This window comes from Trachypithecus francoisi, unplaced genomic scaffold (genome assembly GCF_009764315.1).
Source record: "Trachypithecus francoisi isolate TF-2019V2 unplaced genomic scaffold, Tfra_2.0 Lachesis_group5, whole genome shotgun sequence".
Lineage (NCBI taxonomy): Eukaryota > Metazoa > Chordata > Mammalia > Primates > Cercopithecidae > Trachypithecus > Trachypithecus francoisi.
The window spans coordinates 97,112,286-97,127,775 of record NW_022681470.1 but is presented as its reverse complement, the minus strand read 5'-3'; the positions used below and the strand labels follow the sequence as shown (position 1 = coordinate 97,127,775).

The 15,490-nt window shown below is 57.1% G+C and overlaps 1 protein-coding gene across 12 annotated transcripts; it reads right to left on the bottom strand.

Annotated features, from left to right (window-relative positions):
• Positions 1 to 295: 295 nt before the first annotated feature.
• On the bottom strand, positions 296 to 15,388 carry CELF3 (CUGBP Elav-like family member 3). Of its 12 annotated transcripts, none has more exons than XM_033197009.1 (14): positions 15,329 to 15,388; positions 14,453 to 14,558; positions 13,146 to 13,228; positions 7,919 to 7,967; positions 7,396 to 7,521; positions 7,176 to 7,255; positions 5,982 to 6,125; positions 5,697 to 5,838; positions 5,335 to 5,484; positions 4,859 to 4,924; positions 4,412 to 4,549; positions 4,017 to 4,160; positions 2,921 to 3,058; positions 296 to 1,339 (listed from the first exon to the last, which is right to left on the bottom strand). In XM_033197009.1, exons 4-13 carry the CDS (start codon positions 7,965 to 7,967, stop codon positions 2,931 to 2,933), a joined length of 1,167 nt encoding a protein of 388 aa, XP_033052900.1. In that variant the 5' UTR covers positions 13,146 to 13,228; positions 14,453 to 14,558; positions 15,329 to 15,388; the 3' UTR covers positions 296 to 1,339; positions 2,921 to 2,930. The 12 variants fall into 12 exon arrangements, with proteins under 12 accessions (XP_033052900.1, XP_033052889.1, XP_033052891.1 ...); XM_033197003.1 differs by having other exon boundaries at positions 299 to 1,339; positions 7,396 to 7,524; XM_033196998.1 differs by having other exon boundaries at positions 7,396 to 7,524; positions 14,453 to 15,388.
• Positions 15,389 to 15,490: the final 102 nt, after the last annotated feature.

The following is a 15,490-nucleotide window of genomic DNA, read 5'->3' as shown; positions in this document are numbered from 1 at the left end:
GATGTGAGACTGCAAGTCCTCAGCCTTCAGAGGGACAGGGCTGGATACAGAGGAGAGCCCCGGACAGGGGAGATCTCCTTGTGCCCAACTCTGCAGGACATTCCAGAATTAAGCCCCAAAGAAGGGCTAAGGGATAGGATCATGAAGCCATGAACAAGGCCTGGATGCTGCTCAGAAGCAAGGGCCCGGCCTTCCCTGATGGGATTTTCTCTCTCAAACCCCATTCTCTACCTCCCTCCCCCTTCCCAGTGTGGGTGGGGAACAATCCCCTACCCTCAACCTTCCAAGACTCTTATTTGATGCTTTTAAACTTTTTTCTTTATTTAGACAGAAAAGACCAACTCTTTAAAAGTAAAATGCAATAAATAAATAAGCATAGAGAACTGTCTGAAACTGACTCCCCAGTCTCCCCTTACCACTCCCACCCCCACCCCATTTTCTTTTCCCTAAAACCTTCCTAAAGAAAATGATCAGGTAATAAACCCCTTTACCCCTCCCCACACCCCTCCTCCCAATATCCAATTACCCCCCAAAGCAAAGGGAGAAATTAAGAGAGAGAAAAAAATCCAAGGGCAACATTGTCTAAACTCCCAGAAAGAGAGATGGCAGCGTCCGGGCCAGGCCGGGCGGGCTGGATAACGCACGGGTGGTAGTGGTATTTACACGGAGGGAACCAGCAGAGACTGTAAACATTTTTAGGGATTCAGGGGAAGGTCTTTTCCTCGTGAAAGGAGGAGGGTCTCTGTGGCTGACTGGCAGAGAGGCAGCCCTCAGGGCTCCCCCACACTCTCCTTAGAGGGGGCCCTTGGGGGAGGCAGTGAGTTTTAGGGCTGGGAGCCCAAGAGTCAGGGATATCCTACCTCTAGCTACAGGGTGGAGGGGAGTGAGAGCCAGCTTCCAAGAAACCCCTAATGTGGGGAAGAGGCTGGGGTGAGGGTGGGCTGGGAGTGTATGGCAGGCCCCTGCAGCTCTCCTGGGGCCTGCACGGGTACAACAGGCCCACTGGTGGGGGAGGCAAGTACAAACGCTGGGCACAGAAGGCCCGTCACAGGAGCCCAGCAGAAGGCAGATACCCCGGAACCTTCGAGCCTGTTCCTCGCTCCCTCACAAAGGCCAAAAGGGCATCTAGGAGGAAATGGGCCCTTGGAGGCAGGGAAGCATAGCCACGGCCCTTCAGAGAGGCAGGGGGTGGGAGGGGCCAGTGTCTTGTGCCCCCCAGGGGCCACGAAGCAGCGTTTGCCCCAGAACCCAGTCAAGGCCCAGGGCAGGTGTGCGGAGAGGGCCAGGGCCAGTCGTGGGAAGAGGGTGTGAGGCGCCCCTTCCTCTGGGATCTCCAGACCTGTAAAGGAAGAAACATGGGTGAAGCATGGGGAAGAGACCGCTGATGCGGGTCATGGGCTCTGGGGGAGGGAAGGGGGCTGGGGTGAGTGACAGCATCTAGGATGGGGCTGCCCGAGGAAGGCAGATCATCAGGCCTCAGTCCAAACAGACCCATCTGCCCCCACCCGCCAGCCATGAGAGCAGGGATAGAGGAGACAGGAGGGAGGGGGCGAACAGGAAACCAGAGGATATTAGGAAGGAAATAGTCAAACAGCCCATGAGAAAAATAAAGACTGGACAGGGAGAGAGGCAAAGAGATGACAACAGACAGGCAGGCAGAGAAATGGAGAGAGAGACAGAGAAGGGAGTGCATGTAAGAGACAGACACCTGGAAAAAAGAAAGGGAACATCCGCAGAGAAGGCCAGGGCAGAGCCCAGGTCACAGCTCAGGGATAGAGTCTCGTGGGGTGAGACCACCCCTGGCCCCCAGGTAGTGCTCTCATTCCTTTTTGGAAAGGAACACAGAAAGCAAGAGAGAAATGCACAAACACAGACCACAGTCACCAACCACTGTAGACCAAGCACGTCCCGCGAGCTGCCCCCGGCCCTGACCTTGGGCTTGGGGGTGCTTCCCTCCGCGGCCCCTCCCCAAATAACAAACAATCGGCTCCAAAGACAACACGCTCGTTCCATGCAACTTACAGGGGCCCGGAGCAGGGGTCCGGGGATGGGGGCTTCGGCCGACAATGGACACGGGCCCTGGGCTGGGGGGGGCCCCCAGGGTAGAGGGAGTTAAGCAGCCAGGATTGGGGGGAAAGGGGAGAAACAGAAAATGTGGGTATTTTTCTTGGGTTGTGTTTTCTCAAGAGTTTGGTCCAAAGGAGATTAAACAATGTGAAAGTAACCAAGGCTTACAGCTCTGTGGCCATGAGGTTGAGGTGGTGGCCAGCAATGGGGGTGGAGGGGACCCGATAAGTAAACTTCACAGGCAGCGCATTTCAACCTCTTCCACCTAAACCAGAGCAACTCCCAAGAGGCCTGGAAATGGGCTCCCCCAGTCTGTCCTGTGCACTCTGCTGCCCCATGGGTCTGCTGCTACATGGGAAAAATCACCTGAAGTCCAGGGCAACCAGGGCTGATGTCCTCACTTCTCAGGACAACAGATACTCTAGGAGCCAAGGATTCTAGGGCCTTCTGGCACCCTCAGCCAACCCCTTAATCCTCCAGTCCTATTCCCCTAATTCCACTCCAACCCGAAGGAAAACCAGAAAGAGACACACACAGACATGGACACTGACCAGACAAACGAGACCGGATATTGTGGAAGGTCCAGGGAGTGGACACAGATATATACAAAGACTTGGCTCTTTCTGGGGTCACAGAATGTGTGTGTGTGAGAGAGAGAGAGAGAGTGACTCAGATTATTGAAAAACAGCTGAGGGAGCTGCCCCAGTCCCCTGCTTCAAGTGCTCAGAATCAAGGGTGGGGTGGGCATCCCTGAGGGTGGTGGAGGACAGGGGTGGGGGGCAGTCCAATCGAGGGCCCTGGCTGCAGTGTGTAGAACTGGGGAGGGAGGCCACAACACAGGAGTGGGACCCACCTGGGGGCCCTCAGTAGGGCCGGTTGGCATCCTTAGGCCGCTTTAGCTGGACTTTGAGGCGCTTCATGCCGATCTGGAAGCCATTCATGGCCTGGATGGCAGCCTGGGCACTGGCCGGATTGTCGAAACTCACAAAGCCTGGGGTGAGAGGGGCATAAGGCCCGGCCCAGCCCCACCTCGCTCTCCTGTGCTTAGGAGACCTCCAGCACTACCCTGTGTCTCCCAAGTGTCCCAAATGCCTAGAAAGCTGCCTGACACCTAACAGCATTCCATAGGAATTTGTTGATTGATGGGTTGAATGGAGGAATCCAGTCCAGCCACTAAAATTACCACATTCTTCCCAGCATTCTGTGCAAGGACCCCTTCCTCTGCCCCCTCTGAGCCTGCCCTTTGAAAACGGCCACTTCCAGGCCCTAAATGGCTTCTGAAGCAGAGAAGAACATTCCCTTTCTTCCCTGAGGCAGCCTTTCAAAGATGTGAAGGCAGCTAAAACAGACTCCCTAAGCCTGCCTTGTGCAAACCAAACATCCCCAGACCATGAGCCTATTTCAGACCTCATGAGGCATGAATTTGGCCAGTTTTTAAGAGAAAAGCTGAAGGAAGAAGAGATGGGCCTGGGCAGCAGCTGGGTGTGGCATGTTGGGTGTGTTAAAATGGTTCTTTTTTTTTTTTTTTGAGACGGAGTCTTGCTCTGTCGCCCAGGCTGGAGTGCAGTGGCCGGATCTCAGCTCACTGCAAGCTCCGCCTCCCGGGTTTACGCCATTCTCCTGCCTCAGCCTCCCAAGTAGCTGGGACTACAGGCGCCCACCACCTCACCCGGCTAGTTTTTTGTATTTTTTAGTAGAGACGGGATTTCACCGTATTAGCCAGGATGGTCTTGATCTCCTGACCTCGTGATCCGCCCGTCTCAGCCTCCCAAAGTGCTGGGATTACAGGCTTGAGCCACCGCGCCCGGCCCCTCAAAATGGTTCTTTTGTACTCTTGGATAATCAGCATTTCAAATACTGGGTCCACTGTGACCATAAATGCCTTCAAATATATTAGACCTTGTCCTGATTTGGAGTATGGCAAAAAATGTGCCATATCATATTCTTACCAAAACATTTGCTCTGATTGGTGGCCCGGTCAACAAAGACTTTGGCTGAGATGACATGGCCAAAGGGGACAAACATCTGGAGGATCTCTGAGTCAGTGAACTCCTGGGGCAGGTGGTAGATGAAGATATTGCAGCCATCAGGGCCTGGGTGGCGGCAGAGAAAGAAGAAAGAGCTCAATGACTGGGAGGCGCACACTCCAGGAGCAAAGGTCCCAGGGAAAGCAGATCCTGGAAGGGCCCTCCAGTCCCAGTCCTCGACAGTGTGGGCCAAGCCACCCCCTCCCCACTTGCTTTCATTGTAACACGTGGGCAAGAGCTGGGCTCAGCACAGGGCAATAGGGAGTCCCCAAGCCCATAACGAGGGCATTCCTGTCTCCCAAGGCCCCAGGCAGTACCTTCTCTTTGCTGCTGCTGTTGCTGCTGCTGCTGCTGCTGCTGCTGCTGTTGAGGGGGTGGTGGGGGCTGCTGGGCGACCAGGGCTGGAGGCTGCGGGAACGCAGGCGCCACCAGGCTGTAGGCTGCTGGGTAGGCTGCTGGGGTGGGGAGGACAGAGAGGCTGATGGGGCTTCCCTGGCTCCTTAAGCCCTCCCAGCCAACCCTGTCTCCCTTCCCCTAGCCCAGGCCAGTGGCAGCTGCAGGGCTGAGTTGTCAGGGAAGGAGCTGAGCTGCCTCAGACCCCTGGGTGTGCTGCCCATAAAGACCCCTCCCCACAGTTGGGCTTGTCAGTAAAGCCTGAAGAGGGTGATTGGCAGGGAGCCAAGAAGCCCAGACCCAGTTACTGGGCCTCTTTTCCTCCTGCTGCCCCTCCCACCTGATCAGGGGCCCGGGCTAGGGCGCCTCACCTGTGTAGTGCTGCATCCCCGCATAGGCCTGCTGCAGGGGGTCCACAGGAGCTGCGGGGCTCTGGGCTGGGGAGAGCAGCACAGACCATGAGCGTGGACGTTGCATGCAGTGGGAGACCCCGTGCCTCTCCGGGCCTCTGGGCTGAGGCCAGGCAGGTGGGGAGCAGAACTTCTCTGGGCATGGGGTGTGAAGTGAGAAGATGGAAATGCACAAAGCAGTGGGAAGAGGGGAAAGAGCCCAGCATTAGGAAGACCTGGGTCTGACTGTCTTGCAACCCTGGGCAGGTCGCTTCACTGCTTTACACCTCAGCTTCTTGGCTGAGCCCAACAGGAAGGATCATCCCCGCCCAGGATGGCAGGGCAGGAGGAAGCACCTGTAACCCCCAAAGCTGGAAGGGAAGGTGTGTCCTGCCTCCCTAATGGGAGTGGTGGCTTAGATGGTTGCTGGGATGGGGTGGGCAGGCAGAGAGTCCCACCTGGGTAGGGGTGAACCCCGTTGGGATACAGAGCATCAGGGGCAGGCTGCCCAGTGGGCTGGGTGGGCACCGGGCTGTAGCCGTTGACGCCCAGGGCAGCCGGAATGGCAGAGACAGGCGTGGCAGCGATGGCAGGAGGGGTGCTGGTTCCTGGGGAGGAGAAAGCGACAGGGACAGAGCAGAGGAGCAGACACACACACAGGCAGAGAACCAGTCAGCAAGTCTGCGGGCAGAGGGGAGGAAGTAGGCCACTCTGACCCCTGAGTCCCTCCTAGACCCCGAGGCTTCCCTGAGCAATGCCCTGTGCCTCTCCCTACCCCTACCACGCTTAGCTCCCTTGCCCAGCCTTGCCCAGGCCATACCTGAGGATGGGGTGATGGGGGTGGCGATGAGGCCATTGGCATTGATGGCAGCCATGTGCTGCATCTGCACAGCAGCCATGGTGGCCATGGGGCTGAGGTAGGCACTGTGAGCCGCTACCAGGGCTGCCTGCTGCTGCATCAGCTGGGGGGAGGGAAGAGGAGAGTGGGGCAGGCCTCCTGTGCCCCAACCTGGCTCCCTCCCAGCCCTCGGTCTTGGCATCAGAAGAGTGGGGGCAAGATACTAGGGGTCAGGAGGGCTGGCCCGGCATTGGGGGCAATGCTCACGGCCTGGGTGTAGGCGCTGTAGGCTCCGAACTGGAGGGCGATGGGGCTGAACATGCCCAGCTGGGTGGCCACCTGCTGCATGCGGCGGAGACCTCGCTCCTTCTCAGTGTCAGCAAACTTCACCACCAGGCTGGACGAGGCACCCTGGGCACGGGCCCGCACACAGGTCAGAGGTACAGGGTCAGGGTCTCTCCTCCCCAGGGCCCTCAGGACCTGGTCTCCATTCCACCCCCATGGCATGGCCTGGCCTCTCTGAGAGGGCAGCCACCATTTTGCGTATGACAGATGGGGAGATTTTAATCCCACCCTCTCCCTGTGCTAGGCTGTGCTAGAAGCTAGAAGAAAAATTGAGGAATGTGAAGGCATATGCTTGGAAAGTGAAAGACCTACTAGAATGGAAAGGGCATCATTGGCTTCTGTGTGAGGACTCTGAACTGGAAATCATCCCCACCCCGGGTCGCCACAGCAAACGTTTAATCTCAGGCTAGTCTTCCCTTGTAGCTGCCCTGCGTGCCTTACCACGACTCCTGCCCCCACACCCCTGTCCTCATGGTGTGCCTCAAATCTTAATACTGGTCTGAGCTAAATAAAAGCCAAATTAGAGCATCTGCAAGGACGATGGTAGAATCCTAGAATCTCAAAGCTGGAAGGGGCATAGGGTCATTGGACACAGTTCTCTACCCAATGCTGTGTCCCCTCCGCCAAGTTCCCATGAGTTATGCTGGAGAGCTGTGAGTTGTGGGAAGTGCACAGCCTTCTGAGTCAGCCAGTTCCAATTTAGAGGTGGGTTCTAGAGTGGTCACTGACCTAACGCTGCTGTGCAGGGGCAGGGAAAAGGGGTGTACATGGGGCCTCTAAGAAAGTGTCCTGGTGCCCCAGCAAATGAGGGTAGGGGGATATGGGAAGGCTGGAGAAGAGATGGGGGTGAAGGGAGGACTGGGGAATGGAGGGGGAAGGAGAGGAACATGAGGGAAATTTGGCTGAAGGTGGATGGGGAATAGGGGAAGAGTGGGGAGGTGGGGAAATGCCATTTGAAATGTGAAGGTGTCCCTAAGCGGTTTGGTTCTTCTGCCAGAACATTCTTTTCCAATAAGTTCAAATAGCCCATCCTGAGTGGACTGCTTATCTGGGCCAGGGCCTGGCGGGTGGGCAGGGTGGGAAGGAGAGGCCCAGGGGCAGGGGAGTGGGGCTCACTGGCAGGGTCCGGCTGCTGTGAAGGGTGTTGATGGCTGCCTGGGCCTCAGCGTGGGTCTGGAACTTCACGAAGGCGCAACCTGGAGAGGTTGAGATGGAGGAGGAGAGGGGTGAGCACCCATCCCATGGGACTCCGCGGTGGAACCCGATGCCTAGGGAGCCATGGGGGTGGAACAGGAAGGGGAAGGGCCCGGTGGGGAAGGGGCAATGGGTGGGCTACCTTTGCTAGTGCCATCTGGCCCCCGGAGCACAGTGCACTCGTCGATGGTCCCGAAGGGCTCAAACATCTTCCGGACATCCTCATCTGTCTGCTGCTTCCCTAGCATCCCCACAAACAGCTTCCGGTCTTCTGGGTGGTAGGGCACAGGAGGAGGGCATGTTCAGGGCCTCCTGGCTGCCTTCCCAGCCCTTCTCCTTCCACCCTTCCCTAGAGCTCCTAACACTACTTCCGCTACCCTAGGGGCCAATGGCTGTGGGGACTGATGGTTAGGGAATGGGGTACATTGCAGAGGTTGCTCATCCCAGCTCTGAGGGACTCGCACTCCACCCTGGGCCTCGGTTTTGCCATCTGTACACCCCCAGATCTCGCCCCCTCTGGCCACACTGACTCCGGTCTCACCACAGCTGGGAACTCTTCAGAATCGTCAGACTTTCTCCCTCAAGAAAGGCTACCCCTCGACAACTCCAGGCCCTGGGCCTGAGGGTGGGAGGAGAGGGACAGAGTCCAAAGGCACAGAACCTACCTCCTCGGCTCTCGCTGTCGGCTGGCTTGACCTGGATCGGCCTGTTCATCTGAAGGAGAGAAGAGAAGGCAGCTGCTGGGGACCTCCTCTGAACACCCAAGAGCCCTCCCAGGCCGGGCCCTGCAGAGAGACTAGAGGGACAAGCCCCAGGCCCTCTAAGTTTCTGATAGGAAGGAAGGGACAGGGCCTAATATTGTTCAGGATGAAGGCCTGAGGGAATCAGAGGCAAGGAGAGAGAGGATGTAGAGGGAGATGCTCATGGGCACAGCTGCAGGCTCAGGTTGGGCTTCCGATGACTTGGCCAGGGATGGGTGCTGCTGTCCTGAGTGGGAGAAGGGAGCCTGCGCATAGGACCCGGGGCCTGAGAGAGAGCCCAACCGAGGGGTTATTTAATAAGAATTGCCTCAATTCTATAAAGTGGGCGCAACAGAGGCCACTCTGTGAAGAAGCCCCAAGGAGGACTCTAGACCGAGGGAGACCTCACAGAGGCCCAGACTTCCTTCTGACCCCTAGAGTTGTGTCTGCCTCTCTTTCTGCCCCCCTATACCCCTTGACCCCAGGGGGAAGGCACTCGGGCAGCACAAAGGGAGCAGATGCCCAGTCTCCGTGGCAACGGGAGAATGCGCACCATGGCAACCACCCACTCAGCCTGATTTATCCGTCCCCGTCGCCCTGGCGACCGTGGTGACGTCATCACTTCTGCTGCTCCACACACCCAGAGAAGGAGTGGGGTGGGGGGTGGTAACAGGGTATGCTGGGGGTGGAGGATTTGGTGGGGGCTGGGAGGTGGGGGAGGGGCCCAGAAAACCTTCCTGATTCTGGAGGGAGGCTTGCAGAGCAGGACCTGCAGGGGCCATTCCATCCCTTCTCCTGCCTCCCTCCTCCAGAGCAAATCCTTGGTGCCTGGAGGGCTCTAAAGGAGGAGTTGCTGTCCCGTGCTCCTTCGCAATTTACCCTGTGCACGGAAGTCCTCCAGAGCTCTAACCTCTCCCAGACCCCTGCAGTATCTCCCTTTGTTCAGTCTTCAGTGGAAATGGAGAAATTCCTAGTTCCACTCTCCATGTTCTTGTCTGGTGAGAGGACTTGGAAATTAGTCCTGCAGGTTGATTTTCTTAACCAGGGAGGGGAGTATTATAGGAACTGGAGAAAGAGGAGAAGGACTTAGTATTTCGTGTCTGAAAATATTTTGCTCTTGAGGACTCTGACAGCTGGAACCACATGGTTGCCCCACTCATCTGATGGTGGGGCAGTAGTTCCAATGACCAAAAAAATTAAACCATCTATTTACATTCTGAGGGTGAGGCTAGAGGTACCCTCAGGAAAGGCACTGGACTGGGAGTCAGGAGACCTGGATTTAAGGACTAGCCCTGCCCTGTCACTTACTAGCTGGGCGACCTTGGACAAGCCACTTGTCCCCTCTGGGCCTCAATTTCCTTATCTGTAAAACAAGGGGGTGGGCCAGGCGATGTCTAGTCAGGTTCCGGTCAGCTCCAGGGCTCCAGCATGTGGAGATCCTGTATGTGGCATCACTTAGCGCCGAGAAGTGCAGAAGTCACAGTTGCCCCTGCCCCTTCTCACCCTGGATCCTCACCCAGGTGTCCATCATGCCAGTCAGTCTGGCCGACTCCACCAGTTAAGTATTCCGGGCCTCGGACCAAATGTAAGCCCCACTTCAACTGATACTCCTATCCCAGAGCCCCACGCCCACCCCCCAAATCTCTGGATCTGAGAGCAGCTGGTGGGGAGGGAGGGTAACAGTCACATAAATCCTCCAGCCAATCTGCCCCCAGCTTTATCGCCCGTCAATCTGGGATTATCCCATCCGAAGCTCAATCTCCTTAGGCGCGTGTGCGCGCAAGTGCGCATGCGCAGGCAAAGCGCAGTGGGGCAGATGCTCGGGGTGCACGGTCTTTCACCTCCTTCTCTCCTGTGTTCTAGCCAAAGCACTCAGGAAATTCCCTCACAGGCACCTCCGCAGCCAGGCACCCAGCCCTATGCCCACCTCACAAGAAATATAATCAGAACCAGTGTTGGGGGATTCTTACGCTTGAAGCTAGCCCCTTCCCAGCACGCCTGTGGATTTGCTGTTCTAGATGGAGATGGGAACCTGGGACCCAGAGAGAAAGGAGGCAGTTCCCTCCTGGCATAGGCTCCCAGGCACAAAAATAGCATCTCAAGAAATACCCACGGCTGATGTGGATTCGCACAAAGAGACACACAAGTGTACAAACCACAGCAAGGACCGTGCTTATGGTGGGCTCCCCCTACACCCTCACAGACAGGGCCCTTGGCCCCCCAGTGTCCCCTTCCCAGCCTCCTTCTTCGTGGCCTGGCACTTCCTGTGGGGAGCTCAGGCTTTGTTAGCTCAGCTCGGGCACACCTGCCCCCTCCCCTGAGTCCAGCTGTGCCCTGTTTACCTGGCAACCAGGCACGGTGCCTCTCCTCCCTAGTTACTACCCACCAGGTGACAGGCCCTCCCTCGGGCCTCCCAAAGAAGAAGGGGCTATTTTTACCCCAACCCAGTATCGCCGAGCCCCTCCACCACGGTCACTTTTAAGGCCCTCATCCTCGCCAATAGCAAAAACTCCACTTCCAAGAAGACCTCACAGTTCTCACAAAATCTAATTCTTTTGAGGGTACAGCCTCTTTTGAGGTCCTGCCACTCCTGGCTCCACACTTGTTCCGGGAGTCCCAGACCACTCACGGGTTCTCTCTGTGGGGCCAGAATCCACCTTCCTGACTGCAGGCCGACAGGGAAGGCCCAAGTCCCCCAAGTGGGATTTTGGTTCAGGGTGAAGGAGGAAGAGCTGGACAGAAGGCAACCCCCACTCCACCGCCTCCAGGAGGCCACACCCTGCTCACAGGACAAGTGCAGGGACCTGTGGCAGAGCCACTCCTGGGAACTCTTAGGGGAGAGAAGAGGAAATGGGGCTCAGGAGCTATAGGCCCAGCCTCCATTCTTTCTCTTTCTCTCTGCAGCCCCAAATATCACCCTAGTATGGTAGCACCTTCCAGATTTTCGGGGTGACAGAGATGGGGAGCAAGGAGAGGGGGCTAAATGTCTCCCATTTCAAAAAAAAAACCTGCAGTAGGAAGGCATGGAGATTAAACAGTAGGAAGAACACAGTTATGCAGGAGCTGACACAATGCACACACACGCGTGAGCATGCATACACACATACAAACACACACTGAGGGGAGAATGCGGGTGGAAGGAGAAGACTTGAGGAAGACAAAGGGTCACAGATGTCTGCTCCCCACAGCTGCCCTGGATCTGCTCCTTCAAACCCCTTGGATGGGGGTCTGCCTTGGAGGATGGAACCCTCATTTCCTACTGGAAGCTCTGTCAGATCCCTCTGGATTCTGTCCCCTGGGGCAAGGGCTAGAGTGGAGAATTCAGCATCACCTGGGAACTCTGGAGCAGGGCTAGACAATCATTAACCAGGCGCCCTTCTTCCTCACCCCCACCCTGACCTGGACTTCCTCAAGAAGGGCAGGTGGCACCTCTCCACACCCAGGATGGAGCTCTGCCTGAGCTGCCAGGCAGCTGGAGGGGCACAGACCCAGGGTAGACACCCACAGCTGGTACACATCACCCTTGCGGCTCATGCCCATCCCCAGGCTGTCTCTCATCCATGTTTTCACTCTAATCCTCTTTACCTACCTTTTGCTCTGACCCCCTCTCATTTCTGCAGGGGCTCCGAGGTAGGGAGACAACGGAAAAAGACAAATGGCGATGGAGATGAAAACTGTTGATTTGTGAGGGGCCTCTACAGAGAAAAGCGGGGAAGGCAAGTTGGGACTGGATGGGGACCAGGTTTGCCAGGGATACATGTGCCCAAACCCCACACATCTGGCCTGTCAGGAGCTCACATGCCTGTATGCACAAACACACACTCGCCTTGGGTCCTGTAGCTCACACACGTGCATGACCCTTAACTCTGGTTGCGATGGGCAATGGCTATTCTTGCCACCAATTGGGATAAGATCGTTGGTGAGGGTGGGGTTTTTGGTGGACTTGCCGCAGTTGGCTTTGCTTTCCTAGCAGTGCTCAAAGGTTGAGGCCACGGAAGGGCTGGGTCATGGACCTATGCAGGATTTGAAGTTGGGGGTGGTTGCAGCAGTTCTAATTTTCCCAGGTCTCCATCTGCCCTTTCCCCATCTGTTTTTTCTATTTCCCTCTTAGGAAGAGATGAGTGAGCAGCAGCAGTCTCCACTTCCCATGTTGGAGAAGCAGTAGAGGCCACGACAGATGTGTCTCTGGCACCCAGACCCTGCTAAGCAAATGTTTGCTGAAGGTGGGGACGGAGTTAGGTCTCAGGAAGGCACTTGCTGGGATTCACAGTCTGGGAGAAGGCAGAGCAGAGAGATAGCAAAGGCAGTGGGGGGCATCCTTTCCCCCCAGCTTCCATGACCAGGGAAGGGGGACAGTCCAAGATTCTTTCTTCCTGCCCTCAGTTGCCAGCCCAGGCTTGGAACAATAAGCAAGGCTGGCTGGGAAGAAGAAGACACAAAGAGATAGGACCTTGCAGGAGAGGGGCCACCTCCGTGGCCACCCCTGCCTCCCTGGGCATACTTGGTGGCATCAGGCCTGATCGTCTACAATGTCTGTCCCTGCCCTTGCCTGCTACTCTCAGGCCTACCTCCAGCCCAGACCTGCCTGGGCCTGCCCAGGCCCTGCTTTACCCTAATGCTCTGTGGCTCTGTTCCTGGGACTCTTCCTGGTAGATAGAAAGGAGAAGGGAGCTCAAGAACCAGCACCGAGATGCCAATCCAGCCAGTACCAGCTGCCTGTTCTCAGGTCACAGGCAGTCCTCCCTCATCTCACAGCCAGCCAGCCTGCCTTTCCAGAGTGACAAAAGAGTGCCTGGGTACCTCCTGCTCACCCTGATCCACACTTGGTGTCCAGAGACTTTTCCCCACACCTTCCAACCAGCGGGTCCTCCCTCTAGTGTTACCCCATGGGCAGCTTGGGAAGTGGGAAAGGGGCTGCATCTGCTCCTGGTAAAAGTCATGTTTACTCCACTAATCGCTGCTTTCCTTCTCTCTGGATAACAAGAAATGCATGCATCTGCAGCAAGAAAGATGGATGCTAGAGAGAGAGAGAGAGGGACTTCCTGGTGATGAGAGCAGGTGGAAAATATGCTCAGTGTCAGGAGGGTGGTGAGCCTCCTGCCACTTCTATGGCCCTTCTCAGCCCCCTGGCCCTGCAAAGGGCAGGACTCACCCCTGGAAGTGTCTTCTGTTCGTGTAGGGCGCTCTGGGCCTTCAGGGCTGAATCCCGGGCACAGTATGTCAGGAAGGCACATCCTGAGGAGGGGCAGGGACAGAAAAACACGGCGGGGGGCGGTGAGTCCTCCATCTCCCCTCTCTGAAAGGCTCCCTTCCAAAGACTGACGATTGGGAAGCTTTCCCTTCTTGTCATCTTCTGCCTGCTGGGGTGGAGAGGTGTCTCCAAGGGGTAGACACTCTGCCCCAGAAGTGGGGCAGACACCCGGAGGCCTAAACACTGGTGGTGATGGAAGAGGGAGGACACTTGGGCTGTCAGGAGATGTGCTTTGTGTAAGGAGAGGAGAAGGACCATGTGACCGCCAGACAAGTTGGAGTAGTGTGGCTTTCTTTCCTGCTGAGCTGTTCTCCTTTCCCCTCTCCCTCACCTCCACCTCCCTCCATCTTGGTCACCATCATCCCTCTCTTCTCCCATTTTCCCTATTTCCTCATCTCTCCCCAACTCCACCATAGGCAGGTGGAGGGTGGAGAGTGAAATAGAGAAGGGAAGGGAAGAGCAGTTAGCCGGAAGTGCCTCTTCCCTGTGCCAGGTGGAGGGGGAGCTAGTGTGGCCCCTGGGATCTCCAGTGTGTGGAGCTTTCCAAGTGCTGACCCCGACCACCCCACTTAGCCGCACAGCCCTTGGATAGGCCTGAGGAGCACCCTCCCTTCTCCCTCACTCTCTTAACTTTCTAAGCCTCCCACACTTTCCAGATCTTTACCAATCTCCAGCCTTCATGCCCTGCTTCCTAGTCCCTCTCTTTAGTCCTGGAGCTAGCTGCCTTGCCCAGTCCAGCTCCACACTTTCCACATTGAGCACCTGACCCTGTGTCCTGACCCCCATTCCAATATTATCTGAGACTGCTCAGATTCTCAGTCTTGCTATACACACACATACACACACACACACACACACACACACACACCCCTACCCAGCTGCTTATCTCCCAAACCAGCTCTCTTGTCCCTCCATTCTTTCTTGAGTTCATCCCATGTGACATCAACACCCCCATGTGTGTGTTGGGATCCACATCTTTGCACCCTCTTGACAACTCTTCGCCCAAAAGAGGCCCTCCTTAGTCCTTCACCCGGGTTTCCTGATCACTAGCTGAGTTCTTTTTATGCTCCTCCATCCACTTTCCCCAGCCCTGAACTCCTCTCCTTCCACATCAGCCCTTCCCAGCCACTCCACCCCTCCAGCCTGGCTTAACTACCCCCAGCCTCCCAGCCCACCCCGAAGCCTCTTCAGCCTGCCCGACCCCTCACCCTTGTGCAGCCCGGTGTACTTGTCCTTGATGACAGTCAGCTCGAAGATCCGACCAAACTGTTCGAAGATGGGCTTCAGGTCCTTCTCCTCCAGATGCCTCGGGATCTGCCCCACAAACAGCTTGATGGCATCCGGCTCCTTCATCGAGGCGGCCCAGGAGGAGGGCCGAGGGAGCAGGGAGAGACCCAAAGGCCAAGGGGAGCTGCCCAGCAAGGAGATAAGTGGTGGGGCCCGGGGGCCCAGCCGGGGCTGGCTTTCCCTTTGGCCCCCAACCACGCTGCTGAGCAGAGGGGCGGCTCTTCACACAAAGGAGGCCCAGGGAGTTGAGGGCTAGGGGTCAGGGGTCTAGGCAGACGCTGTCATGCCACCAGGGGGCATCGCCCAAACAAACGATCTCCCTCCCAGAGATCTGGCAAATGTCCCAGGATGGGGGTGAGTGTGGCCAAGACCTGGAGGGTGAGGTGGTAGCTGGGGCGCTGGGGCTTAGAGGGCTGAGAACTGGGAGTTGAGATGAGAGCTGGAGGCGGGGAAAGGGCCTGAGGAGGGTGATAGGGAGGAGACTGAGGGGTTAAGGGGCCTGCTATGGTTGCCAGCAGCGTCAGTGAGGGGGGCCCACTCCTGATGTGGGGCAGGTGAATGTCTCGTTGGCTTCCCTGGGAGGACACCTCCCCTGTGGCGGATCCTTCTGCTGGGTCCGAAGATCCCTGATGCCAGATGCTTGATCTCTGATGGTGGCAGGGCTCCAGGGGTCCCTTTTGCCCTGCCGCCCCCCTTCAGGTCCTCCCCTCAGCCCCCCTCCCACCCCCACCCCGGTCCCCGGGCCTGGGCTGCTGCCGGCTGCTCCCGCCGCTGGGGCTGCCTGCTTTCCCGGTCACCTGGGTCCCGGAGCTCTGCTCTCCGGCCGCGCTCTCCTCAACAAAAACCTCCCCCCTCCACACCCCCCTCCCCACTCCCACCTCCTTTCCCCTGACATCAGTGATGTCAGTCTCAGGGGTCGAATACAAATTCTCTACCCTGGAGAGGGACGCACAATCCAA

What these genes read in the sequence shown, in the direction of transcription:
- CELF3 (XM_033196998.1), bottom strand. Translation starts at nt 14,597, where the DNA reads ATGAAGGAGCCGGATGCCATCAAGCTGTTTGTGGGGCAGATCCCGAGG. An exon ending in GCCAGATGGCACTAGCAAAG is followed by an intron (nt 7,256 to 7,395) that starts GTAGCCCACCCA and finishes CAACCTCTCCAG; the next exon opens with GTTGCGCCTTCGTGAAGTTC. An exon ending in CAATCAGAGCAAATGTTTTG is followed by an intron (nt 3,059 to 4,016) that starts GTAAGAATATGA and finishes CTCTCACCCCAG; the next exon opens with GCTTTGTGAGTTTCGACAAT.